Here is a 25,301-nt window from a genome sequence, read left to right as displayed (position 1 = left end):
GACAACGGAGCATTCCATTCGCAAATATTAAGCAAATTACAACAATTTGCGATTAACTAAGGCTGTTAGTCAACTTTATAGTTGTCAATATTTTGAAATAATATCGCAGTGAAATACTGACGTATGCAGCCTAGAAATGCGACCTCCGGAGGCTGCAGCTTTCTGATTCAGAAACGGCCAAAGTAAGATTCTGAAACTATTGCTTTCATCCATTTTCTTGTACATTTTGTTATTCTAGAAATCTAGTTTTTATTTAAACCCACTTTAATGAATGCAGCTGTTACTTATTTAAAGCAAAACTTGATGTTTCTGTGTTACGTCATTACTTGCCCACGTAACACATTTTAATAACATTTTAAAACTCCAGATTTCTGGATTTTCCTTTGAGTATTTCTTAAATGTTTTTATGTCACAGTCAACTCAGTTCAGTGTCTCAAAACCAAATGTATATTTCATAAAATCAAAACATACAGAAAAGTTTTAAGTGTGATAATTCTGTGACCAGTCAATAACAAAAAAATACATTAAAAAAATAAGCCAAATATTTACAGGGAGCCAACCTTTACCAAAATTGTATATATTTCAAACCCTAAAGCACTAAAACACAATTATGGAAATGCAGAAACCGATATAAACCTGTAACCAACAAACACACAAGCAAGACCAGTCACATACTTTGTGAAAAGTGACGCATTTAAGTGCAACTAAATACTTTCATACAAGAAAGTAACAATGTGCAACCATCAAAACTGGTGTTTCTCCGTGTAATGTTTACTCCGAAATCCATCAGGTGGTGCTAGAGGGCTGAATCGTAATAATGGCAGATCCAAGGAGCGCAGCCCATCTTTAGACAGTCTCATAGGTGGGGGTGGAGGGGGAAGTCTGGGGTCAACGCCACCACCACCATCACTTTCTGTATTATTATTGTCTTCGTCGTTAGTGCTGCTGACGCTGGTTTTCTGGCAGCGTGGCAGGAAAATACCTCTGTAATATCGACGGTAAAGAAAAGCGGCTACCACCAGCAACAACAAGATGAGCAAAATGAGCAGACTGCAGATGGCGTAAATGCCCTTGAGGATCTTGGGAGATGCTGACGGGTTACAATCTAGGAAGATGAGAAAAATCGTAAAGGCTAACATGGTTTAGGCTTGTAAGTGTCTTGTTTTCTATTGCACTAAATTGTATAAGCTTATGTAAACTTGTGAACACCCCACTTCTCTTACCGGAATCAACAGACTCGACACAAACGGTCCCGTCCGGCCCGCGATGAGCCTCGTGGTAACCATGGAGACAGTGACAGGTGTATGATCCAAACTGATTCACACACTCCGCGTGTGCATTACACACCACCATCTGTGTCTCACACTCATTGATGTCTATTCAAACACAGACACACATTGCACAAAAGTCAAATTGTGTGACTTGAAGTGCATGATTGGGAAATGCGTCTGTGATGTACCTTCGGTAGAGACTGAAGCTATAATGCCCTGGATTTTGCTGGTTTGGGATTTAACAGTCTTGCCCTTTATTCCCTGCAGACTGAACTGAAGATCTGTGTGCAGTCCTGCATCAGTCTTCTGAAACTCCACCCAAATGATGAACAAAACTCCCAAACTCAATCTAGAAATGAATCGATTCACATATCACAACCTGAGCGACCGTACAGAAGCTGCTTTATTTAAAGGGCACATATTATGCCCATTTTTACAAGATGTAATATAAGTCTTAGGTGTGCCTAGAATGTGTTTAATGTTTCGGCTCAACATACCTCGCAGATCACGTGTTATGCTGCGTTTACACCAACCGCGTTTCAGGCGTCAAAATCGCGTCTACCACGCCTAGTTTGCTGCTTGAACAGTTTGAGTGCATTTGCGCATCTAGAGTGAAAAAAGCAAGCATTTGACGCGCATCAGAGGCAAAATCCGCTTCTTGTGGGAGGAGCAAGTGCTATGCGGTTGTCTGTTTGCAGAATGGCTGATGTGGATTGTGCATTTATCAAGAGAGTTACCGGTTGTATTTAGTCACCTTACTATAGGGGGGAAATAAATGGCGCGGGTCGATAAACGTCACGTAACTAAAAAGTGAAATGCGTTTTACAACTTACCAGGTTGCCCGATGTCCTCAGTGACACTCTTCCAAGCGAGGTCCTTTTTATTCTTGTCTCTATTGAAATTCGAACTTGTGTCGTATAGCTCCGGGTGACTGCTTACGGACAATATCAAGCGTTCCTTCAGGTTGAATGAGTGACTCCGGGCGGGGCAAGCAGGCTACCGATTGGTTAACGCGGTGCGCAAATCCGCCAAAGTTCAAATTTTTCAACTCGGACATCAGCCGCAAATTCGCATCAAACACAAAATGCAAAAAAAAGCACCATTCGGTGTACCGCGCATACTGCGCCATTCCCTCAATTCACGCGAACTAGACGCGTGAATGAGGCGGAATTGCGTCTACTGCGCCAAACGCCTCATCCGCACCGAGAGACCACCAGAAGTGCGTCAACGCGTCTTCACATTGACTTAACATTGAAATCACTCACGCTTGACGCCTTCACCGTGGCTGGTATAAACGCAGCATTATAGCATGTTAAAAATGCCCCTATTCGGGAGGGAGCGAAAAAGTGCCGTTTTCATGTCTGTACCTTTAAATGCAAATGAGCAGCGGCTTTCCGTTAAAAAACAGTCTGAGTCAATAGTATCTTTAGCCACAGTAGTGCTACAATGTGCTAACAAACACATTTAGAAAAGCTTTTGGGTAAAATTAACCAGTCAGCTATGGGTGGGGCTTTATCAGTGTGACATCACATTAACAAGAGAATCAAAACTGCATGTCTAATAAGACTGCTCTGGTTTTATGGGGATTAAAAAATGAGGAATGGATGAATTTTTTTCATTGTAAGATTGTTATGTTCACACACTGGCGACACATATTTATGTCCATACACCTTGTAAAAGTGGATTTTGCGTAATATGGGACCTTTAAAACTCACCTCTTGAATCTCTTCAAATCTAGACCCTTTAGGGCCGGATGTCCAACCTCTTCTGTTATCTGTGAATGCATTTAAGGCTAAAAGATTGCTTGGCATACAACACAGGATTTCTGTGAAGGAAATGTTTTATTAAGCCTTACCATGACCTCTAGAGGAGATCTGAGGGAAGACGCTTTTTCAAGGTGAACAGAATCCAGACTGACCTCCACAGCCACCTCAAACAAGAGCTCTGATTGGACAGACAATGTTACATCATCACAAATGTATAATGTTATGTAATTTGAACAAGCACTTTCTCACCTCCAGGTAAATGAACATTGCTGGTGGCATTTCTCACAGTCTGCCGGTTGTGAGCTTTCTCTATGTTATAAAAACACAACAATGTGAGAATCTCAGGACAGAATACTAAAGTTATTTGATTTTGCGATTAAATGTGAATTTAACAGTGGGATTTACCCAAAATATTTAATAATCTGTGCAATAGAAGATTATCAGCTATCATACTGCACCTTTAGATCTGCGCTGTAGTTTGGGTTGTCTGGGATCAATAAAGCCAGGTGGCGTGATGCTGCTTTCCGTTCCTCTCGTCTCCATGGCAACATCATCTTGATGTCCCACTCTCACCCAGCGAACTTTCCCAGCATCTGATGTCACTTTGACTCTGGCTGGTTCAGTTTCACGGGCGTGCGCGTCCGCATTCCTGCGCATGGCTGAAGGGGACCGAGCGACTGAATTGGTGGCTTCCTGTGCGGCGTGTGGGCTGAGGGAGATCTCTGTGATATTTCTGTAAGCAGGCTGGTATTCGGAGTAAATCCGAGAAGATCCACCTGCCGGCGACTCCTGCTCTCCCGGAACTGCAACGGAACTGTAGTCGTAATACTCATCGTCGGTGAATGCGACGTTACTATGGTAACCAGAGGCGAGAATGTGAGGAGATGAATTGGTGGAATTAGGCGACTCGGGACTTTTTTCCCATGATTCCCTATTCTCAAAAGAAACTTTATTGACCATTGAAGTGGACAGAGGTATCAGAGGTTTGGATGTGGTTTGCACATTCACGCCTGACAGTTTGAGATCTGCTTCGACACCTCTCAAACCCAGTGTAGCATTCGTAACCGCATACGTTACAGGTTCACCACCTAATGCCTCCTCCATCACATTAAAGGGTATTTCTGTCAGGAGAAACACAAGCGGGCTCACACAACTACTACTGATTTAACCACTTAGATAAAGAAAGACTCAAAAACTGCTCACCTTCATACATGGGCTCAGGAGAATCCAGTGGTCCGAAGGCTTTGAAGTGTCCAGAGAACCCCCTGTATGGGACGGGTTGGTTCCCATCAATGAGGAGCACCACCTGGACGGTGTTGGATACCGATGTGTATCGGGCCTTTCTCCAACATCTTTCCAGTATCCTCTGATCACCGGCAGCCGAAGGAAACTCGTCCAGGTGGATCTGATCGCTCTTCAGGTGACAGGCCTGCGGGGGGCTCAAGTCCTCCAGATACACCTCCAAACGTTTCCCAGGCTGCGTCTGAATGGTCCAGTTGCACCAGACAGGAGGGTTGGAGCACAGGTAGTCAGGGGAGAAGAACGTACCGCTATCACCCCGGAGAACCTGATGACAGCTCCAAAGAGCAAAGAATGCGTATCGCTCTCTTCCTCCTCCACCTGATGAAAACGGATTCAAGAAAGAAAGCTTTCTAATCTGAACGTGGGACATTGGCATGGCATCTACTGCTGTGACAAGCTATATGTTGATATATAAATCATTTAAAAAATATATTTCCTTATATTCATGCATTATTGTACCATTAAGCTTTTTTGAGTAGCTTTTTCTAAATTCCCTTACTTTCATGCATGACATTTATTTTTGTCCTAGAAATATTTTATTTATCAATATATATTATGATAAAATAAAACATCATTGTACAATTAAGCCCTTTTGCATTAATATACTAATAATTTGACTCAATTGAGCGATACATTTTGACTTAAAACATGAAGCACAATTATGATAGTTCATCGTTTTACATAAGCTTTACAATTTGATAATTGATCATATTATGTATGGACTGACAGCTGTTTACCTGCAGATTTTTGGCCCCCATTTCTGTTTATCTGCCAAGAACAGAGAGTAAAAGTGACACATAAGCCAATAGATTTATTATCAATAGCTCATTTCTTTAATTGATCAGTTTAACTTACTCACCTCCGCACCAGTCGACAAAAGTGTCAAATAGATTAATATCAGAAGGCCACATTTACACAACAAATGCCACCGCGGCATATCAGATTTATAATCGCACACTTTATGAATCATTATCAGACGCTTGTTTTTACAGAAAAACGGAAGAAGGATCCAACATCACCTGTACTATATCTGTAATCAATAGAGCAAGTTTACCTTTTGCGCATGCGCGTTTCACTTCTTGTAGCGCTGCGCAATTCGGTCGGCGTATGATACCAGACGTCAACTTTGATTTTTACTTTGATGTCATACGCCAATCGGTTTGTTCAGTGCCTCATGAAGTCGAATGCTGCGTTCCAGACAACTTATTTCCAAATCCCAATGTTGACAGGGGCGTTATTTCAGGGGTTGAGGTGAAATATGTCCTAAAATCCGTCTTGTGTGGAAGGCAGCAATAAGTGTGTTCGACTTCCTGGGGCGCTAGAAGAACTGACAGGCGGATGACGTCAATGTACCGCAAGAGCGAGTCGAAATTAAACTTCTCCGTATGGTTTCTCGAATCACTCTCGCGGTACTCTGACGTCATCCGCCTGTCGTTTTTGCGGCGTCGCATAAAGTCGAACAGGCCTAATGATACCGCACGAGTCTCTGTTTATCCGATAGATGTCGCTGTTTCTTGAATATTCATTACATTGCTGTTTATTAAAGATGTAAACTTATGTATTTAAATTTTAGAAAAGTATTTTAAAATATAATAAACAATTTTTTAAAAACAAAATTAATGTAAAATGGTGCATACAACTTTAATGAAAAGCACTCGTTTTCAAAAAGTAGAAAAACATTAGTTTTAGTAGCAGCAAACATATCTTCTGGAGGTTTGTTGATTTGTCAGCGGTGTAATATTGCTACAAATAACAATGTATATACAATTGATTATTATTTTTGTAACAGCTAGATTTTATTTTAAAGTCCTAATTCATAACTCATTGAAAAGGGTTAATCATAAAATTCCTTTGTTTTTGTTTCTGGCATCATAACCTGCCAGTTGTGAAATACAGCAGTCTATCAGTAGTTTTTTTTTTTAAATCCTCCAGTTATTTATAGCCTGATGATAAGCAGGTTACAGTGGCACTTCCTTCTTTAGGGGTCAAACTTCACATCTTATCCTCTCTCCACATGGAGTTAAAATGGTTATACAAACTTTGAACTTTATATGATTGTGTGTGTGTGTGTGTTTCTTATGCCCTATTACCAATAGCACAAAGTTCACAACAGACTCTTCTTGCACGAGCTGGGATAGCTAGGGCTGTCACAATGATTAAATAATCATCTCATTGCGATTGTTTGACCTCATCGCGATGATTTCAGATCACCGCAATGATTGCAAATCTCTCTAAAAACACAAGAGGGGCTGCAGCGCATGTATAAACGGGACAGTATTAGATTACTTTTAAATGTGTGTTATGTGTATTAATATTTACTGCCAGGTAAACCTTGCAAAATATTTAATTTAAATAATCACAACAATGTGTGAAAATAATTTCATAAAGAAAAAAATTATGAGAATTAAATGTCAAAGCCCTAAAACAGGCAATTAATCATCATAATAGTCACAATTTATTAGATTTATTAATTTACCGTCAGCCAAATTTCATAACCGTGACAGCCCTAGAGATAACAGCTTTTATCATAATTGTTTTAATAGGAGTTGTGTGAGGTGTTTACCGTAGAAGTCAAACAGTATATTTGACTCACATTTTTCCAAATCTTGGGGTACCTCTAGCGTTGTTGTTTTAACAGGTTCAATGATCCTCCACTTATTTTTCACTCCATTTATTAAGAAGCAAACAAAAAATACAACAAAAATGTACACAAAATGTAAAAAGCACCACAATTTTCATAACAAAATAGCTCCTTCAGGCAAAAGTCAATATTTAGTGTGACCTCTCTTGGCACTAAGCACATCCTTCAAAGAGACTGAATCACATAAGTCATTAGATTTGAATAATAAATCAGTATTTCATTAAAAAGGGGCCATGGCATGAAAATGTCAGCATTGCCACCTTGTAGATGTGAGCAAAAATAGGTCATTGAAATTTGGCTTTCATTATGATGTCATAAGGATATCTTATTAGAATAATACCGCCCCCTTAATCTGCACTATCCAACCACTGCACTGCCATTTAGTGCAGAGAGAAAGATAGAGAAAAGGACGACTTGACAGCACAATTGAGTTTGAATAACAACAAACCACCATCATTGTGATCAGTGTTTGCATTTCATCCGCTCATTTGCATTTTAAAAAACACGCCAAAACGACACATTTTTGCTCAAACCTACAAAGTGGCAATGCCAACACCTTCATGCCATGGCCCCTTCAAGTTTAATTGCTCAAGTTTAAGAGAGGCTCACACTAAACACCTGACACTTCAGCTTATAATTTTGTGATATTATTTTTATCCTGTATACAAATTTCCTGTATTTTCTGGTTGTACCACAAAACCAGTCATAAGTTGCATGGGTACATTTGTAGCAATAGCCAACAATAACCTGTTTGGCTCAAAATGATAGATTTTTCTTTTATGCCCAAAAACATTAAGATATTAAGTGCAGATCATGTTCAATGAATATATTTCCTACAATAAATATATATAAAAAATGTATTTATTAATAGTAATGTGTTGCTACTTCATTTGGACAACTTTAAAAAGGCGATTTTCTCAATATAGAATTTTTTTTGCACCCACAGATTCCAGATTTGATGGATTTGTCCTATCCTAACAAACCATTCAGATTAACATTATGACTGGTTTTGTGATCTAGGGTCACATTTATGATTGATATACCATTGCAAAAACAACAAATCTAATGGTGGCCTAAGACTTTACACACATAAATACTGTAGAAATGACGGCAAACATCTCTGCATGAATGCATAAAAACCTTTATCGGCAATCTATCACAGTGTGTTGTGTTTGTGATGCAAGGCCAAGACTGAATGACCTTTAAATAAAGTTATTTACAAAGTCGAGACTTTCAGGTAAACATGAAATTAAAATTGACCCGTTTACTCCCTTTTAATACCGGTCTTATTTTTGTAAAAAAAAATATTTAGTTTGTCTTCATTAAGGTCTCTCACTCGCATTGTGTTTTAGGGTCATTTATCCCAAACCAGATGTTAATCATCTCCTGTGGGCTCCTGGGATGCACCAGCATTAAACTTTTATGAGCACATATGTTGTCTTTGTTTTTCTCCTCAATGCCAAAAGTCTTAAAGCCACCGTGTTTCTCTGGGACCAAACCTAGTCTCCTCAGACACATCCCAGTGTACACGTCATCGATCGGGAACAATGTGACCAATTGAGAGATAGCTCTTAATCGCAACCCTAGATTACGTGAGTACAGGTAACCTCCCCCACCAGCATACGGAGGGTAAACCCCCACAAACACGCTCTCGGGAATATAATACTTGAGCTTTTTGTCCCGGTGAGGTCCAGCATTGGTGATCACATCTCCAATGAATAGGTCTTTTGTGCTGGATGCTGTTAAATTACCCAGGTAGTTCAGCAGGTGGCGTGTGTTAACAAAAACGTCATCGTCGCCTTTGAAGACGAACTGGGCGGAGGAGCAATTGGTGGCAAACCATTCCAGAAAAAGCACTTCCTTCAAAGTGAGATTAAAGAAAGAGTCGCGATAATCCCACTGCAGCACGTCGCCGTGCAATGCGGCCTCGTGCCTGACCATGTCCGACAAATCGGGAAAGTGGTCCGTTGCGGAGGTGTTCCCAAGTAGGAACACTGTGGCGATGCGCCGGTTGTCAAGAAGACCCGCACGACCCCACGACTCTCTGATGGCCTGCCGTCGATCGAAATGTGGTGCGATGGACTTGATGGCGAGCAAGAGGAAAGGCGCTTTTGAACACACGTTGGGTGCTTTCGTTATCAGCGGGAACGACCTGCAGCCCATGTAAAGCAGGAAGTCTTTAAAGCGCTGCGGAAGTAAATTAAAGTCTTTTATTTGTGTGATCACTGTAGTATCTGGCTGGCAGGAACCCACGTGACTCGTATTCATCCAATTAGGGATTCCAGGAAAGTTGTGGACGGACTCGCTGCCGTTGGTAAGGGGCAGGAAGTAGATGTCATCCAGACGTTGCTGCTGACGGTTCCAGATTGCTGTCGTGGCCCCTGGCTTTTGCCAGAACTCTTTGCGTGTGTTTTTTCGCTGCCTGTGGTTGCTGTGGTCATTGTGGTCGTTGTGACCGTGGTTTCGGGCCACTTCCACCAGAAAGTAGATGAGGAAGTTGGCTATGATCATAACCCCAAGCAGCTTCGTCGTCTTCCAGTTGCTGTGCATCTTGAAGATGCGCTTACCGCCTGCAAACACAAAAAGAGAAACTGTTCAATATGGGTGCTTTTTAATGATGCTTTTCCAATGCATGGTACGGCTCGACACGGCTCACTTTTGTGGGGGATTTCCAATGAGTATAGTACCTGGTACTTTTTAGTACCATCTTGGTTGAGATTCCAAGTGAGCCGTACCAACTAAAACGTGACGTGTATACACTGAAGTTCACTAAAGCCGAAGGTATACTAGGGAGGTCCGCACATGCGCGCTGTCCCCATGACGTCATCAGGAGGGTCCGCGGTCGTCCGCGTGTAGCCCAAAATTTGAGACTGTGCCGACAGTGCGCTTATAGTCCGCGTACAACGGCGCATGCGCGTGAAAATATTTAGGCAGGACACTCCACTTCAAACAATTATACAAAAGAAATAGACAGCGTTTGCACACACACTATCGTTTTTCTTCTTTAATTTTTACTTTTTTCAAGAACAGAAAGTTGTGGAGCATGTTCATTACCATAATGTTTGATTCCTGTTCTTTGTTGTCTTCTTGTTTGTTCTAAACTGTGTTTGCAATGGTGGATCGGTTACCTTTCTTCACCTTTCCTAATGTTTTACTGTAAATGTCGCCAAATCAGTGCTGCCCTGACGGCCTGGTAGAGTAATAATTTAAATAAGAAATCATTTGTATTACGTATAGTGTCGAACGTCGCCATCCGCATGTAGCCGCGGGGAGTATACTTGGAAAGCTGCGCCTGGTCAGAGAGAATCGTCACTTCCAGCATCATTGCTAAATGCAAGATTAGCTTACCCTCGTGCGACGTCGAGCAAAGTGATGTCGTCATCTGTTCTTTGTTGTACGAGTTCCCAAACTATTTTTAGCAGTGAAAAACATCCACATGCTGATAATCAAGAACACAATTGATATGCTTTATTGCTTCTGTGTTGTTTGTTTGTGGGGCATTTAGGGCTGCATAATGATTAATCGCAACTAATCGTTTACAGAATAAACTTTTTTTTACATAATGTGTGTGTACTGTGTATAATAATTATACATAAAATTATACATGTATGGTATGTTAAGACAAAACTATATTTATATATTAAGTATTTATACATTTTAGATTTATATATTAATTATATATAAAAATGTATACACATGCAAACGTTCCTTATACACTGAAAAAATGATTCATTGAATTTAATCAATTTTTTTAAGGTAAGTGGTTGCAATCAATTTATTTAAGCTACATTTAAACAAATAAGATTAGTAACGTAAAATAAAATAAAACTTTTGTTTAAATGTAGCTTAAATAAATTGTTTGCAACCACTTACCTTAAAAAATTGATTAAATTCAATGAATCATTTTTTTCAGTGTACATGCATGTGCGTGTATTTATATATACACAGAATTATTATACACACATATGATGTAAACAAAAACTTTTATTCTGCTAACGATTAGTTGCGATTAATCGTTATGCAGCCCTAGTCACGTTTACGATGACATTATGGCAGTAGAAGCGGCACAACTATAACGATAAAGGCCCGGTCAAACTAGACTTTTCGTTACATTGACTTCCATTCATACGCAAGCGAATGAGTCAGACCGGAAACGCAAGCTTGTGCGACAATCGCTGCGTAGCAAAGTTCAAGTCTCGCGAATTCATATAACATGATGCGTTGTGACCAGTACAAACCGTTATGTCACTGCGACAAAGACAATGATTATATTGATGAGCTGCTCCCCGCCTACTCCCTGCAACAACGTCCGACAAATACTCGCATGCTCAAAGTCAAGTGTGACGCGACTTAAGTCTATAATCCCACCTACTGTGAAGCGATACCAAACTGCACTGAACAAGCCAAGCCGGGTCATGTCGAACCTAGTCGTACCACGCAGTGACAAAGCAATAACTCATTATTTAGACCCAATTTTTTAGACTCTCCTAGGCTTTCTCATTACCATAATGTATACAAATAAATAAAGTACTATTTTCATTTTATGGTACATCATGGTAATGTTTTGGTACAAAAGTGGTATGCATTACAATATTAATCATCTAACCAGAATCACCACCGAGAATAATAAACCTTAAAAGTGAAACATTAGGATGCATTACAGTAATAGCTGGGGGGTAAATGTGACCCAGACATTTTTCATAAGGCTCACGTAAATAATAAAAAGCCCATTAAAGTAGCAGTTGGACCATGACTCACAGCGAGGACATCTGCAGGGAAAATCGAGGGCGAGCTCCATGCCCAAGTCTGATCGGAGATATCCGGCGTTTCTCCTCCTGCGATCGAAATTGAACAGCGAGGGAGGAACCTGCTGCATATCGGCCAGTGTTTCATAACCTAAATCTCTCTCTGGACTACACAGTCATCCTAGCAATCTCTCAAGTATTTTTACCTTCAGAGTTGATCTCGTCTAGCTCGGTTTTCTAAATGTGTGTCACATGCTTTCATTCTCTCATACAATGATCATGTGTTCCACATGACAACAATTATAGACGTGCAGCGTCAGACTCCTCCAGACACCGAGAGACCCTTTCATTGTTGGGCAATATAACATTTTCTGTGTATTTTTGACTTTAATCACCCCTGACCTCCACACGTGTGAAGCAGTTTTTATCAATGTCCTTCTGATTTGCACAGGGGTTGATCTGGGGACAGAGATGGGTCGGTGTGAAGGTCTGAAGAGACCCCAGAGATAAAGTTCAATGCTGTGAGTACATATTTTGAATTTTGGGAAACTGGTGAACACTAATCTAAATATTGGAGAGCATCGTACTATGGTGGTCCTTTAAAAAAATCTGGGAATTTGGCCTTTCATTTCAGATTCACAGCAGTAAGCTATGTGCAACTGTTTACCGTTTCAATTATACAATCTTGTTATGTGACTCATCTGCGTTTATAAAAACGTTTATGTTGATCTGACATCCAGGTCACATAATGTTTCTGTCAACAATATACAGTATGCATTACAATAATATCAAACACACATGTACAGTCAAATATTGGATGAAGTTAAAGGTATAGTTCACCCAAGAATTAACATTGTGTCATCATTTACTTACCCTCATGTAGCTACAAACCCGTATTACAAAAATAATTCTGATGAACACGAAGGAAGACACTCTGAGGAAAGTTCATGAGCCCCATTCACCTCCACAGTATTATTTTTCCTACTCTAGAAGTGAATGGGGCTCATGATCGGTTTGGTTACAAACATTCTTTAAAATATCTCCCTTTGTGTTCGTCAGAAAATAGAAATGTGTATGGGTTTGTAACAATATGAGGGTGAGTAAATGATGACAGAAATTTATTTCATCCCTTTAATTTCGATCATTACACATCTTTGATCATACACTGTTCACTTTATCTGACCCCCGTTTATTTTTTAATAACCTTATTAAAGGATAACAGACTCTGATAGACTATGCTTGAGTTATGAGTTAATCTTATCTTAGTCAACTAAACATTATCCAACTAACACAACTATCAAGTATGAATTAAATGACGTACATGTGTTACAGTTATGACAGAATGGATAGGACCACAAGACCGAAGAAATAAGCATAAAATATAAAAATTGAAATGTTTTAATTACTATCCACATGATAAAGTACTGTACTATTATTTAGTGTTTACTATAATAAACTGTAGTGTATAGTGTATGTATTTATAGTGAATTATGTACTATTGGTAAGGTAAAAAAGATTATAGTATATAGAAATTGTATTACAGTTTACTATAGTAAATAGCCTACTAAAGTAACCTTTAATCATTATTTAAAAAAATAATAATTAAGTTAACTTACTTCGATCAAGACCTACCAACGTTACCTGTTTACGACAGTTTTCGTCGCTCGCGTCACGTACGATAATTAACCATGTTTTTTTCTGATAAAGGTGTAACTGTTAGTAACCATGGTTTACAGTATAGTGCCTCGATTAGCAACACCATGGTTTTACTACAGTAACTACATTTTTTTTAACCGTAGTAAAACCATGGTTAATTATTGTATCAGTGTGACGAATACAAAAATAGAAAAACTATTGATATGTGTGACAAATACAAAAATAGAAAAACTATTTATATGTGCCTTTAAATTAATAATGTGTAGCCTATAACAGAAGTTTCACCTAAACCCCGTCTAACGTTATACAGCAGTGATCTCGTGTGTGAATGAATGTACCTGCGTGCACGTGTATGCTCACCTTTAAGACAGAAAAGACGTCGTGCTGTTCAAAGATCCATCTTCATCGTTTACTCTTAATCCAGAAACTGTAGTAATCGTTTAATTGTTTGATCAAACATGTCAAACGCCGTTTTGAGTAAATCTCTCCCTGCCTATGAGCTCGTGATAATTCACTTCAGTCACTCCTACCGTACAGCGCCTGCGCCTCCCTCACGACTCCTGAAAACCTCACCACGTTGTCTCAATACAAGTAACATCATTTACTTTTCAAGCATATAAGACTGCGCTACCGTTATACTACGAATAAAGCAAAAAAAAAAAAAGGGGTTAATTTTGTACGAACCAATAAGTCTTAGCATTTTGATGTGTATTTAATTAAGTGTTTATCGATGGATACCTAGATAAAAAGATAGCGGGGAAATTTTATTATATAAACTCTATTCTAACTAATGTTACCATTTATTAACCATTTACTGACTAAATACAATACCGTTTAAAATTACACACAATACATTTGATAATTTCGAAGAATCCAGACCCTGTTCATGGAGAGCACATTTCTTGCAGATTTCAGTTACAACCCCAATCTAACACACCTGAACCTGCTAATCAAGTTGTTCAGTGCTACCTAAAAATTAGATGCAGGTGTGTTTATTAGGGTTGAAAATATGCAGGACAGTTGTCAATGGACAGCACTGTAAAAGAATACTGTAGAAATTACAGTGGCAGCTGTTTGCCAGCAACTTACTGTAGATATAAATTTATGTTATTTACTGGCAACAGTTTGTTAAATGAACGTTAAACATTAACAAGACTTAAAGGGATAGTTCACTTTAAAATGAAAATTCTGTCATCATTTACTCATCCTCATGTTGTTGTAAACCTGTGTGAACTTCTTTTTTCTGATGAACACAAAAGATGATAATGAGAAACACACAGCAGATAGTGACCATTGACTTCCATAGTAGGAATAAAAAATATGATGGAATTTAATGGGTACTGTCAACTGTATGCTTACCAACATTTATCTAAATATTTTCTTAGTCATTTATCACAATACTTCCAAAATATTTTTCCTACTATGGAAGTCACTTACTGCTGTGTGTTTACCATCATTTCTCAAAATATATTTTTTGTGTTCATCAGAAAAAAATTCATACAGGTTTAGAACAACATGAGGATGAGTAAATGATCACAGAATTTTCATTTTAAAGTGAACTATCCCTTTAACAAAACTAAACAGCCTCGTGCAAAGCATTGTGGGAACCAAAATCTGGAAGAAAAAACAGAAGGTGGTTTTAATGAGGATTTATGGTTCCCAGAATGCATTGCATGAGGCTGTTATATTGTAGTTGTAATCTGTAAAGACAAAGACTTGTTTATGTTTAATGTTCATTTAACTTTGAACAAACTGTTGCCAGTAAATAACATAAATTTTAATCTACAGTAAGTTACCGGCCAACAGATGCATAACTACAGCAAATATTTTACAGTGACTTAATGTTTAACAAACTTGTTTTACAAAGACTTGCTAATGTTTAATGTTCATTTAACTTTGAACAAACTGTTGCCAGTAAATAACATACATTTTAATCTACAGTAAGTTACCAGCAAACAGATGCATAACTACAGCAAATATTTTACAGTGACTTAATGTTTAACAAACTTGTTTAACAAAGACTTGTTAATGTTTAATGTTCATTTAACTTTGAACAAACTGTTGCCAGTAAATAACATAAATTTTAATCTACAGTAAGTTACCGGCCAACAGATGCATAACTACTGCAAATATTTTACAGTGACTTGTTAATGTTTAACAAACTTGTTTTACAAAGACTTGCTAATGTTTAATGTTCATTTAACTTTGAACAAACTGTTGCCAGTAAATAACATAAATTTTAATCTACAGTAAGTTACCGGCAAACAGATGCATAACTACAGCAAATATTTTACAATGACTTAATGTTTAACAAACTTGTTTAACAAAGACTTGTTAATGTTTAATGTTCATTTAACTTTGAACAAACTGTTGCCAGTAAATAACATACATTTTAAAATCTACAGTAAGTTACCGGCAAACAGCTGCATAACTACAGCAAATATTTTACAGTGAGGGTTGGAGACAACTGTATTTTACTAAAATTACTGTATTGTATTAAGTATTAGCAAGGCAAAGGTTGGAGCGAACACATGTACCGATAAAGAAAAATTTATAGCTTAAACACACTGTACTGTATGTCACATTTAATACATTTATTATCCAACTACATTTACTTTTGGTATTGCCTTGAGCTTTAATAAGCATGAGCATTGTTGTTCGATATCATGGAAATGCAATCACCTTGTATTTTTTATTTTAGATATCTTTTTGGTATACATATTTAGCCAGTTTGTTGATTATTTTTTACAATAATGTGCTCTATGTTTGGTTTTACTAAGAAAGAAATGCCTTGTATTGTATTAAGATGAATACTATACCATCAATAAAACCAGCACATGAAGTAGCACCAATTATGTTGGCTCTATACGGCCGGCCAGTATAATGAACAAATGACTCATTATTTTCATGTGACCATGAGTTGCGTCAAGTTTACATTAGATTTGCGCTGTTTCAAATGTATCATCTATAGCATGTGGACCATCTGTTTGAAGAGCGTGAAGGATGTTTGTCTACGATTAACACACATAAAGGATCACATCCAGAAATTCACACCTGTGAGATCCGTGACACATCTCAGGCCATGGGTTAAACTTAAATATTAAACAGGACGGGTGGTTTTACAATTCACTAGTCATTAGTGCCGCTCAAAACAATGACACACACTAAACATGATAGCCAACACAAAACAATACAATACAATAAACATAAATATTTATATACACAACAAAACCAGAAACATACGAAAATTCATTATATGGAAATATACTTTAATAAAAACAAATCTGCAGCATTGCTTTATTCCTTTTCTTATCGTATGAGCAGAAGACAACTTATTTATTCTGTCCTTTCGGAGTTGATTTTATTTGGGCACTTTAAGACGGACGATCTGGGGTTATTCTCGGTCAGGTCTGTTAATGGACAAAGACTGATAAAGGAAGATATCCTATATAAATGAAGCAATGAAAGTATCTCTGTGTTCCTGGAAATAAACACTCAACCTTTAGTATAATCATATAATAAATATTACCTCCGATATGTGAAATCGATTGCCATACATTATTTGTAAGAGAGGGCCTTACATCAGTTTGTGCCAGTAAGGTCAATATTAGCTGACTAACTAAAAACACTCCAAAACAATTTTGATGGATCAAACTGTATTTTATACATTTTAATATTTACAGACTATTTACAGAGTAGTCACATTTTGAATGATGATATAAGTGTGGGTTTTAAGGTCTGCTTGGATACAAGAAATGTTTGTGAAACATGAAGACTCTGGACAAACCCATTAATGTGCATTATTCATGCTGCTGTGTGTGGTTTATTACGTCACTATAACCCATCTGTGTAATTAAAGTCCAGTGGGAGCAAGAACAATCAATGCTTTAAAAATTAATCTAATAACAGTTGTTGTGTTAGTATAAGTATAATGACAAATCTTTGATAATAAAGATATGATTATTTGTGATGATTATAATGTTTATGACAATACAGCTTTCATAACAAACATTCACACACACACGCACGCACACACGCACGCACGCACGGCTCTAGCTCTGGTGCACAATGCTATTGATGCTCTCCTGAAGTTCTGCCATCTTCTTCAGAACCAGATTGACCTTCTGCTCATCAAACTCCAAACAAACAAACTCAGAGTTCTGAAGTAGAAATGAAAGACAGATATTTAACAATTATAGACAACCATAGCTTGCTTTTATTCAAACTAAAATTATTAGATAAATGATTTGCTTTTTAAAATGATTTAGCTTAATGATTGTACCACCTGACCTCTGCAATGAATTTACATTTAACAGACTTCTACTTGGATGCTGCTTTAAGCGTTTGCCTGTGTTATCAAATGCATAAATACAATTAAAAATGTGTTTGATAAAAAAAAATTTTTTTCTAGTTTTACATTGGTTGTTCCACATGACACTGAAAGTGTACCAGCCTACCAATGACATAAAGTAGCTATTTTATTCAATTTTTGAGAGAAATCTACAAACTTTCATTTAACCATAAAGACCACATTGGGTTCACTGTAATTTGATATCATGTTTACTTTTATACTTGTTAATAAAAGGCCAATAATTGCTGTTGTATCATGACATTTGATAACATTTAAATTGTTGGACAAACTTTTTCAATTATCCTTACTTTCCAACAACTACTTATATTCGTGATATTTGTTTTTAGGAAAGTTTTGAACATAAAATAATGCAAATGTAATTTTTAACAGCTGTATTAAACTGCTATGTGTACGGACAGTTGCCCCTCCTGCCATTTTACCAGTTTGAGTTACCAAAACAAAAATGAGTATTTATTTATGAACTACTAGTTGGACTTAAATGTTCAACTTGAACTTGAAATTATAATTAATTTAAACTTTTTTGACTAGTGATGAGTTGCTATAAATTATAAAAATAAAGTTGAAATAACTTAAGGTAATTTAACTTAATTATTAGCAACTATTTACTAGTCAAGAAAGTTAAAATGAATTGTAAATTCAAGTTGATTTAACTTTTTTTAATGTACAGTGTAGGTTTTATAGAATAAAGTGTCATAAATGTTTGGGCTGTCACAATGATTAAATATTCGTGTCATTGCGATTGTTTGACCTCATCGTGATGATTTCAGATCACTGCAATGATTGCACATCTCTCTAAAAACACAAGGGGGAGCTGCAGCGCCTGTATAATTGAGACAGTATCAGATTACTTTTAAATATGTGTTATGTTAATATTTACTGCCAGGTAAACCTTGCAAAATATTGAATTTTTAAATAATCACAACAATGTGTGAAACTTATGTCATGAACAAACAAAAAATGTATGAGAATAAGATGTTAAAGCAATAAAACAGACAAATAATTGTCATAATCCTCAAAGCACTAAAACGCAATTAATTGTCATAACCACCACAATTTATTTGTCAATTAACCGTCAACCAAATTTCCTAATCATGACAGCTCTAATAAAATGTATCAAATTCTTTTTATAGTAAATAATCCCCTTGACACAAAAATATGCATGGCATGTCATTGACCCTCATACTTGCTTCATTTTGAATTTTTCCTTATGTCTTTATAGTTTTAACTAAGTGTAAAGCAACAATGCAAAACTGTGAAAAGCGCTTTAGAAATAAACTTAAATAATTGGTAACTATACGCATTTAACCATTTTACAAAGCATTATTGTGTAATGAATTCAAAAGTGAAAAAGAAGCTAAAAGAATAAGAGCTGGCAGAAACAGATAGACCATTATGACATCATCAGACAGCCAGTGGATATTTATGACATCATCACTACTGGCTGTTGACCATTCTAGCAGCATTCTTAGAAAGTAAGACTAAATGTCACGTGCCACAATTTTGTACTGTCATAAACTCAAACTCTTAGAAATCTTTCTGAATTTGTACATTTTCAATTCTGCGTATTTTTTTAAGCAGCTGTCCTTATCAGCACAATGTACAATAGGCGATTTCATATGTTTGGTGCATTTGGTCTCTACAACATTGACAAAACCTGACCCAATATACTGCAGAACCTTTAACATCATTTTAAGTTTTATTGTGTAAGTACCACACAAAGTTATACTGTTGTTCATTTGAAATGATTTGTGATCGAATCGCGGCCCTCTACTCTCCGAGCAGCATGAATCACGCAGCGTAATGCATCTCTCTGCACACAGCACAAATGATAGAGAACAATTAAAGCACTCAGATGGGCAAACACAGGCTGACAGATGAGCGAGACAACTGCAAGCAGGCTCCTATTACACACGTAAATGTGCATAAAGAAAAGAAACCGGAGAAAAATCTTGACTATCGCACCAATTGAGGTCATTTAATTGACATTGCAATTTAAAAATGAACGAAGCGAAATAATAGATGAATAAGCAGGGTAATGAAGGCTTATATCACTAATGGCTTTCTACTTCCTGGAACTTCGACCGATCACAAGAAATAAAGACGAGCCCCAGAGCCTCATTAAAAACCTCATGCATTTCTAAAAAGTGTTGATGGGTTTCAAATAGGTCATATCGTGTATAAATCACTTTTCCTGAAATCCAGTTATAGTTTTGTTTATCCATAACTATTTTTTATCGTCGTATGAACCTTTAACAGAGGTAATTTACACAAAAGCATCATATCATTCCTCCTTCCCTGTATAACTTTGTTTGTTTTTGTCTAAAACAGGTGGAAAAATTGATGCCTGCCTTTCTATCCATACAATGAAAGTAAATGGGGCCTGACATTTACCCTACTATTTCCTTTTGTGTTTCACAGAATAAAGTCATATGGGGATGGAAAATAATGTCTTTGGTCACACCGTGGCTGTGGTTTTGTTGCTGCACCTGCTGTTAATTAATTCAACAAATAAAGAATGATAAAGTGACTTCTGGTTTGAAACCTAAAATGACACACACTTTACTATGCATACAAACGTCAAATTATACAAAAGATCCAACATGTTCTAACTTCTGCCAACATACGAGGAATCATTCAGAATGGGTGTGACTTCATTTTTTTAACATGTCACTTCATATTTTAGGTGTGTACAGTTATACTCTTTAAATCCCCTATAAAAACTAGGGCTGCACGATTTGGGTAATTTTTCCCATTGCGGTTATTGATGCTAATATTGCGATGTGCGATTGTGATTATACTAAATGGTATCATGAGTCAACTTGATGGGTTTTAAGGAAAATCCACACACAGTTTAGTGAGAATGCAAAAATGTGTATTTGTAAAACTAGAAATGTTTTCGTATTGCCACGTGATGTAGCAACTGCTCAGTGTCAGTAATCCTAGAGTTTTTTTTTAGCTACCAGATCACTGTCAACCTCCTCTGCATCCATCTTCGCTCTGGTATAAGTGACGACGCACACCACACACGTGCATGCCACACGTGCACTGCCTTTTTTGTTAGTTTTTCTTTCTTTTTTAAACAGCAAGGAAAATGCTGTCATTTAATCGCACAGGCTGACATTGCGATTGCGATCGCGATGCGATTAATTGTGCAGCACTAATAAAAACCTAAAATAACAACGGAGATTCAGAAATGTTTAAGCATACTTAATGAGTAGATATCATGGCAATGAAGCTGATCAAATATTATAACAATTGTTTCAAAATGTTCATATTTATATGATTTTTGATGTAATCTTTTTTAGTGATGCACAGATGTATCAGCCTATAGTCTGTACTCTGTATCAGCAGATAAAAGCATTTTCCCCACAATTTTTCCCATTTTATTTTGCCTACATTTTAAAGATCTGGGCAGATTAGGGCTGCACGATTATGACAAAAATCATAATTGCCGATTATAATGATATCGATTGTATTGATATTGTAATTGCGATTATTCTTGCCGATCAATAGACTTTACATTAAAGTTTTGAAAAGTTTTATATTTATAACTTTGTGTGAGGCATCTGCATGGTAAATTCAAAACATCCAGAATTAAATAATATAATGTAAATCACAAATAATTATGGGAGTTATGTTGTTAATAAAAATCCGAAACGAATGTCTAAAGGACACGTCAACTTCTCAATTTAGAATCTCGGAATCATCGCAGTATTTGGTGCTTAAACATACTGCCGAAATGCACAGAAATGAACACAAATGGACAGCTAGTGTCGTTATGGATTTTATGATTATGTAATTACTTTACCTGCAATTGTGTCATCCTGATCAATTGTGCAGCCCTAGTATATTATATCCTTGCAATCAAAAGAGGTGGAAATGCATCAGAACTCATCCTGTGAGATTATTTTAATTGGGTCACAATAGCTGCGTTTCCATTAAAGATTTGCGCAAAACTTTAGTAGTATTTTTTAAATTTCGACTAAAAAACTATTGCGAAATGTTAATTTTCCATGTTTTCAATGTTTTTTGCGACTAAAACGTGATTTGGTTATCTCGGCACTCCCGCATGTTAAACTGAGTGTGACGGAGAAACAAAAAATAATCTACCCATAGCAAATGAAAGAGTAATTTCTGAAAAATCATTATGGGGCGGTTTCCCGGACATGGATTATCTTAAGCCAGGACTAGGCCTTTAATTAGGAAATATGACTAGTTTTAACAAACAAGCCTTACTAAAAACCTTATTTGTGTGCATTTTGAGGCAAAACAAAGAGTACTTATTTATTTTAAGATATGTCAGTGCAAGTTGTTTTCAGATTGGACAGCTCTTAAAAAATGTTTAGTCTAGGACTAGTCTAATCCCTGTCCGGGAAACCAAATAAAGAAAGCACTTCCTGCACTGCACATAACGCTGTTAATTAAAGAGCACCTATTTCATTGCTAAAAACAACATTATTTTATGTATTTGACATATTACAATGCGTTTGCGTGGTTTATGGATAAAAACTTATTATTTTCCATATATCGTACATTTTTGTAGCTCCAGATTTCACTTTCTTCCTGAAATGCAAGGATTTGAAAGCTCGGTGTCCCTGATTGGCCAGCTAATGTGTACGTTGTGATTGGTCTATATACCTCTGATGTCAGCTGGAACTGTGACGCTCCTAACCATGTTTGAAAGATTCGGTTAACTCGGACAGGAGTTAACTTACAGGCTGGGAGTTCGAAGCGGGAGGAATTACGATAATGTCGATCTTTACTACATCACCAATCCCAGGAAAAAAACTGCTGCCTAAAATCTGTGTGTTTGTCGAAGTCCAAGAAAAGAGATTTACGTTGGAGATGATAACTCGTGTCATCGTTTACTTTGAGGTTTGTAGCTTTTGCATATCGTTAACATGAACTAATACACACTTACACACCAAAGGAAATTTAAAAACGTGTTTTGGACAACAGGTGCTCTTTAAAATACAATGCATACTATATCTTCAATAGCCTACAAATTAAATGATTGATTTAAAAACAAGATTCTGTCTATCAAGCAGGCCCGGTACTAGGCTTGCTGGACTGAGGGGGGGCATTCATGAATTTTGGGTGGGCAGCCATAACATTCAATGTAAAATTTATTACAGACATTAGTGGGCGGGGACTAATATAAATTGCATTTGCCAACATGGGACGCTATTTGTGTAAAGAGGCACTCTATTTTTATTATTGGCTGGACATTTTGGAGGTGAAAATGAAAATCTGGGGGGGGGGGGTAATGTCCCCTGTAGACCTGGCCTTGCTATCAAGACTTTTGTTATTGCATTTTCTGCAAATTTGTTTCTGAAAAACATATATACGATGAAACATACCGTTACTGTGACATAAAATTACACATGTACACACACAACTTAAGTAACTTTCTTTCTTCTCTCAACAAGTACCGTTTCAAAATAGTAAAACTTGTAACTTGGTATAAGCACTTCTTGTATTATTGTCTCCCTATAACAAATTGCTTGATTGTGTCCTTATCCTTGTAAGTCACTTTGGATAAAAGCGTCTGCTAAATGCCTAAATGTAAATGTCATACACAACCTTAGGTTAAGGTGAAAATACTGTTATTCATATAAACATAAAAAAAGGATTTTGGTAATCACCAATACTGGTAGTTTCAGGCAGCTGTGGCACAAACCTTACATTGGGTGGTGGACTAATAAATATACATATACACTCCTGGGACATAAAAGCAAACCAGTGTATCTCACCTCACCAGTTCGACCCAGCTCTAACTCCACCAGAGCCACTGGGCTGTTGGACAGCTGCCCCCTGCTGGAGGAAGTGTGAAGGTCGACCCTCCACTTCAGACCCCTCAGGCCGGGCTCCCAGCGGCTCTGAGCCAGCAGACTCTCTCGGACGCGTGTGCGGTGGGCCTTCCAGAACCGGGACAGAGCGGCCGCCTGCTCCGGACTCAAGCCGCCCTGCTTGCGTGTCTGCGCTGTGAGAAACGCTTCCAGCTGGGCCTGGTCCATATCTGCAGACGCGATGGACTGAAGAACAGAAAGAAAGATGGAGAAAGAGAAAAATGGATTTAGGATGGTGGTCAAAGAGGTGTATTATAAACAAACTAAACTTTATAATGCAATAAAGAAAGACTTTGCAACACACTGCTTAATGTGCATTTTCACTTAACTACTCCTACTTCAATGTAACTACTCAACTTCATGTGAATTACATGTGACACTTCAATATCTGTTGGCAATAAACCATGAAAAATGTGCTTAAAATAATGCATTTTGAATTTGAATTAAAAGGTAAATTTAAATTTATTGCAAATTTTACTTTGCTTTTTTTTAGCTGAATCAATACTTCTACCCTGCACAAGAACCACTTACTATGTTATTAAGTTTTATTTGCAAACATTAAAATATTCAAAGTTGAATTTATAGTTTTGGTTTTAAACCAGGCTTTTTACTTTTATTTCAGGTATATTTAAACAGGTGACATTGCTTGGACTTAAGTATGGAACACACTTTCTACACCATTGAAATTATACCTGCGTGATATTTTTTTACTTATAAATACATTGAATTGTGGAAAACAGTTGATTTACAGCACACAGTATGTAATGTAATATAATGCAATGTATGCTGCACATGTATGTATTATATTGTGCATGTACCTTATGCATACTTCATATTTAAATACGGTACTGTGAAGGTAGCATGACATTTTTAACCCAAGAAAACTGCTGCCATCTCGTGGAAGAAGCTGACACTGTCGCCTTCTGCCTTTATTTACTAAAAAGACTTAACTGCTGTCAAAATCACATATATTAATATAATACCGAGTCTATCTGCAAACAGTTATCTTAAATCTTTAATAGACAGCGAGTGTGTGTTGCAAAGCATTGAATTGCACCTAGAATTGAACAACAGTACCTTTAAAGCGGCTCTCATCTTCTCGTGTAAAGCATGAAACTCCTCGTGGCTCATATCTGGATAAAGCTCATTTTTAAGTAATTCCTCTGTGATATCTAAGTTGCCGTGATAAAACCTTTGTGTGATTCCGTTTAATAACGCGCTCACACATCTCTGACTATCCGCGTCCGCCATCTTGGATGTTGACAGGCGGTCATGTGATCCGCGTTACGAAGTCATTCACTTCCGGTCTTCTTTAAAGTCCCCATGAAATCAAATTAGATATTTTATTTTAGTGAAAATGTTAACTCTTAACTATTACTTTTTGATCTAAATTGGACAGAATGTGTACATGTGCATATTTAAAGTCGCAATGAAATTGAAATGAAAAACTATATATATATATATTTAATATTGTGGGATTATTAACAAATGACTTATCTGTGAGCTTCATTATTTTTTTTAAATTCGTGTGTGCTCATAATCTTTAATCAAAAATGTAAATCTCCTCCCCTCCTCAAAACGATCTCTCTTCACTTCCGGTCAAAAGTATGGCAGGTGGGCGGGGTCCGGGAGAGGATCGCAGCGATTAGCAATTAGCAACACGACCCAACTTCAAACGATCCAATCAGATCTCGATGGA

General features: G+C 37.2%; 3 protein-coding genes and 1 long non-coding RNA gene across 5 annotated transcripts; 1 reads left to right on the top strand and 3 right to left on the bottom strand.

Annotated features, from left to right (window-relative positions):
- On the top strand, window positions 1-21,819 carry LOC129444026 (uncharacterized). The gene is made up of 3 exons (XR_008644269.2): window positions 1-182; window positions 12,177-12,246; window positions 20,172-21,819. It is a non-coding gene; the product is annotated as an uncharacterized lncRNA (long non-coding RNA).
- LOC129444023 (uncharacterized) lies at window positions 425-5,417 on the bottom strand. The gene is made up of 10 exons (XM_055204357.2): window positions 5,199-5,417; window positions 5,077-5,107; window positions 4,241-4,657; window positions 3,496-4,158; window positions 3,287-3,346; window positions 3,127-3,215; window positions 2,987-3,045; window positions 1,460-1,620; window positions 1,224-1,376; window positions 425-1,105 (listed from the first exon to the last, which is right to left on the bottom strand). Exons 1-10 carry the CDS (start codon window positions 5,307-5,309, stop codon window positions 744-746), a joined length of 2,106 nt encoding a protein of 701 aa, XP_055060332.2. The 5' UTR covers window positions 5,310-5,417; the 3' UTR covers window positions 425-743.
- b3gnt2a (UDP-GlcNAc:betaGal beta-1,3-N-acetylglucosaminyltransferase 2a) lies at window positions 6,995-14,032 on the bottom strand. Of its 2 annotated transcripts, none has more exons than XM_055204359.2 (2): window positions 13,742-14,032; window positions 6,995-9,550 (listed from the first exon to the last, which is right to left on the bottom strand). In XM_055204359.2, the coding sequence occupies exon 2, from the start codon at window positions 9,528-9,530 to the stop codon at window positions 8,313-8,315; it is 1,218 nt and encodes a 405-aa protein (XP_055060334.2). In that variant the 5' UTR covers window positions 9,531-9,550; window positions 13,742-14,032; the 3' UTR covers window positions 6,995-8,312. The 2 variants fall into 2 exon arrangements, with proteins under 2 accessions (XP_055060334.2, XP_055060333.2); XM_055204358.2 differs by lacking the exon at window positions 13,742-14,032 and adding an exon at window positions 11,739-12,047.
- commd1 (copper metabolism (Murr1) domain containing 1) lies at window positions 16,578-24,897 on the bottom strand. Its single transcript, XM_055204360.2, has 3 exons — window positions 24,680-24,897; window positions 23,507-23,788; window positions 16,578-17,541 (listed from the first exon to the last, which is right to left on the bottom strand). Exons 1-3 carry the CDS (start codon window positions 24,851-24,853, stop codon window positions 17,434-17,436), a joined length of 564 nt encoding a protein of 187 aa, XP_055060335.1. The 5' UTR covers window positions 24,854-24,897; the 3' UTR covers window positions 16,578-17,433.
- Between the last annotated feature and the right edge of the window lie 404 nt (window positions 24,898-25,301).

The sequence above is a fragment of the Misgurnus anguillicaudatus genome, chromosome 3, assembly GCF_027580225.2.
Source record: "Misgurnus anguillicaudatus chromosome 3, ASM2758022v2, whole genome shotgun sequence".
Lineage (NCBI taxonomy): Eukaryota > Metazoa > Chordata > Actinopteri > Cypriniformes > Cobitidae > Misgurnus > Misgurnus anguillicaudatus.
Note: the sequence above shows the minus strand (reverse complement) of the source record. Positions and strands in the feature narration are given on the sequence as shown.

Coding starts and splice junctions, on each gene's coding strand:
- LOC129444023 (XM_055204357.2), bottom strand. CDS start 5,309: ATGATTCATAAAGTGTGCGATTATAAATCTGATATGCCGCGGTGGCAT. Junction 5,108..5,198: donor TTTTGTCGACTGGTGCGGAG/GTGAGTAAGTTA, acceptor TGTTCTTGGCAG/ATAAACAGAAATGGGGGCCA. Junction 1,106..1,223: donor TGTCGAGTCTGTTGATTCCG/GTAAGAGAAGTG, acceptor TCATCTTCCTAG/ATTGTAACCCGTCAGCATCT.
- b3gnt2a (XM_055204358.2), bottom strand. CDS start 11,856: ATGCAGCAGGTTCCTCCCTCGCTGTTCAATTTCGATCGCAGGAGGAGA. Junction 9,551..11,738: donor TCCCTGCAGATGTCCTCGCT/GTGAGTCATGGT, acceptor TTGTGTTTGCAG/GCGGTAAGCGCATCTTCAAG.
- commd1 (XM_055204360.2), bottom strand. CDS start 24,853: ATGGCGGACGCGGATAGTCAGAGATGTGTGAGCGCGTTATTAAACGGA. Junction 23,789..24,679: donor AGATGAGAGCCGCTTTAAAG/GTACTGTTGTTC, acceptor TCTGTTCTTCAG/TCCATCGCGTCTGCAGATAT. Junction 17,542..23,506: donor AGCTGGGTCGAACTGGTGAG/GTGAGATACACT, acceptor TTTCTACTTCAG/AACTCTGAGTTTGTTTGTTT.